This window comes from Fringilla coelebs (assembly GCF_963513975.1).
Source record: "Fringilla coelebs genome assembly, chromosome: 10".
NCBI classification, from domain to species: Eukaryota; Metazoa; Chordata; class Aves; order Passeriformes; family Fringillidae; genus Fringilla; species Fringilla coelebs.
In genome coordinates this window covers 13,587,408-13,590,351 of record NC_140036.1, presented here as the reverse complement: position 1 = coordinate 13,590,351, position 2,944 = coordinate 13,587,408, and the positions used below count along the sequence as shown (strand labels likewise).

Genomic DNA, 2,944 nt, shown 5'->3' with positions numbered 1-2,944 from the left:
GGGTTAAACCGCGGCCGCCCGCCCCGCGCCATTGGCCGGCGGCCGCCGCGCGGCGCGCAGCCAATGGGCGGGCGCCGTCCACGAGCGGGGCCGCGTGCGGGCGGCGCCCATTGGCTGGGCGCGAGTGTGGGAACGGCGGCGGGGGACGTTTCACACGAGCCGCGCGCGTGCGGCGCGCGCTATATAAGTAGGGGCGGCCAAGGGCGCGCGGCACCCGCGCCCCGCCGGCCGCGCTGCCGCCGCCCCGAGCGCTCCCTCACGGCCCGGCCCGGCCCCCACTGCCGCCGCCGCGGTGCGCCTCTTCCCGGCGGCGCACCATGCCGGCCGACCTGATGGAGAAGAGCAGCGCCTCGCCGGTGGCCGCCACCCCCGCCAGCGTCAATGCGACGCCCGACAAGCCGAAGACGGCGGCGGAGCATCGCAAGGTAAGGACGGCCGGGACGGGATGGGATGGAATGGGCAGCGCCGTGCGGAGCCGTGCCGGACGCTGACTGTCGCCTCTCTCGTAGTCCTCCAAGCCCATCATGGAGAAGCGGCGGCGGGCGCGCATCAACGAGAGCCTAGGGCAGCTGAAGACGCTCATCCTGGACGCGCTGAAGAAGGATGTAAGCGCAGGGGGATCGGGGCGGGGGGTGCGGGGGCAAACGGCGCTGCCGGGCCGGTCTGAGCCCCGCCTGTTCCCGCAGAGCTCCCGGCATTCCAAGCTGGAGAAAGCCGACATTCTGGAGATGACCGTCAAGCACCTGCGGAGCCTCCAGCGAGCCCAGATGACTGGTGAGTCCCGAGGGGGAGCTGGGGTGGCGCTGCCTGCAACCCGGGGGCTGGGGCCATCACACGCTCTGCCTGCCTGCTCGGTAAAGAGAATAGCAGGAACACCAGGCTCTGCACCTGTATCCCCCGGGAGTGATGGAGGGGGGTAGTGTGTTCTGTACCTGTATTCCTGGTGCCAGCGGCTCCGCATCTGAGTCCTGTTTTCATGGGGGACACAGTGCTCTATCCCTGCTGTTGGGGGGTGGTGAGTGAGGCATAATGGTTTGTGCTAGTATCCCCAATAAGGAGATGCTGAGAAGGTCACTGTGTTTGTGCATTTCTGGTGCTGGAGGGCACATGGAAGGCTGCAGTCCCAGCTTGAGTTCCCTCTGCTAGCAGAGCTGTGCTCTGCACATGGGTCTGTTTTGGGGGTATGAGAGGCACAAGAGCCAGTGGAAGTACTGTGTTTCCAACTTGGGTCTCTGGTATATGGAGGAGTAAGGAGATTCTTGGGACTTACCTGTTCCCCACCTGGGTCCCTGCTGCTGGTGGACTTGGTAGCAGAGGGGCTGTGCTCCCTGTCTCATATCTTGGTATGTAGGAGCACAAGACATACTGCCAGAGGGGCTGCTTTCCGCATCTGGATTCCTAGCTCAGAGGGGCTGTAGGATGCAATGCTGGTGGGCTGTGCACCTCTCTTCCCTGTGGAGCCTGCTGACTGCTGTGTGCCTCTCTCCTCCCACAGCTGCCCTAAGCACAGATCCCACAGTCCTGGGCAAGTACCGAGCTGGCTTCAGCGAGTGCATGAATGAGGTGACACGGTTCCTCTCCACCTGCGAGGGCGTCAACACCGAGGTGCGCACCCGGCTCCTGGGCCACCTGGCCAGCTGCATGACCCAGATCAACACCATGAACTACCCTGCGCCCCCCCCGCCGCCCCCGTTGCCACCAGCCGCAGCCTTTGGGCCACCCCTGGTTCCTCCAGGCGGGGGCGTGGGGCCGCTCCCGGGCATGCCCTGCAAGCCGGGTGCCGATGCAGCCAAGGTGTACGGTGGCTTCCAGCTTCTGCCAGCCTCTGATGGGCAGTTTGCCTTCCTCATCCCCAGCACTGCCTTTGCTCCTGGTGGAGCTGTGCTGCCTCTGTATGGCGGCCCACCCACAGCTGCCACTGCTGCCTCGCCACCAGGCCCGCCACCTGGCACGGCCGACTCAGTCTGGAGACCCTGGTGAGGGTGGTGGGCACTGGACCGGACTTGGCAATGCACCCCGTGCTGCTGGCACGGCTGTACATAGATTATATGTTCATATTGGATTGTGCCTTTGTACCATAGCACTCCCTTGACAGTGTTTCGTGTTTTACACGAGATCTTATTTTCTTCCTTTCCTCCCTTTCCTTATGTGACACCAAAGATTGGGGGTTTGTTTTTTGGTTGGGTTTTTGTTTTTGGGGTGGTTTTTTTTTTGAATGCTCTTAAAATAAAAGTTTCCCTTCCATTTTGGAAGGTCTTTGGAGAAATTTTGAGCTCTGGCATGTGTGCATAGGAGGGACATCAGTTCCTGGCTGCCTGTGGATCTTGCTGCTCCAGGGCTGCCTTGTCCTGTTTGCCAGGCTGGAGCTGTCACTCAGACCCTCTGTCCCCTCTGTCTTGTGAAATCACCTGGCCCCTCTCCCTGCCCTGGGGCAGATGTAATTACTGCTTCTTTGGGAGCAGCTCAATTAATCAGACTTGTTAAAAGGAGCTTGTATTCCCAGAGCTGGTGAATGTGCTGTGGGACTCACCTCTGCTCTGTTCTGGCACCTCGGGCTGATGGAGTTGGTGTGGTAAAGCAAAACATGGAGCTGCCCGGGTGAGCCTCCTGCCCTGAACCCGGAGGAGCCTGCTTCCCAGGCTGTAGTGTAAATTGCAAGTGACTCCAGTCAGTTGATTGAGAGAGCAGTGCCTGCCAGCTTCTCGAGTTACAAAAGCAGTGGCTCTCCGCAGGACAAGCCTGACACGAGTGCTCCTGTCTCCTGGCTGACGGGCTGCAGCAGGCGCTGGGCACCACCTCCACCTGGACTTAAAAGCATAGAGCTGTTCCCAACCCTGAGCAGCAGCCAAGCTCTGCTTGATGATTAATGCTTTGCATGTGGTTTTGATAGAGTTGGGCATTTCCTCTGCTGTTTTATGGAAAACACGTGGTCGAGGGAGTGATG

The 2,944-nt window shown here is 61.1% G+C and overlaps 1 protein-coding gene across 1 annotated transcript; it reads left to right on the top strand.

Moving 5' to 3' along the window:
* Positions 1 to 219: 219 nt before the first annotated feature.
* Positions 220 to 2,197, top strand: HES1 (hes family bHLH transcription factor 1). The gene is made up of 4 exons (XM_084212463.1): positions 220 to 425; positions 510 to 605; positions 687 to 774; positions 1,496 to 2,197. Exons 1-4 carry the CDS (start codon positions 318 to 320, stop codon positions 1,978 to 1,980), a joined length of 777 nt encoding a protein of 258 aa, XP_084068589.1. The 5' UTR covers positions 220 to 317; the 3' UTR covers positions 1,981 to 2,197.
* The last annotated feature ends 747 nt before the right edge of the window (positions 2,198 to 2,944 follow it).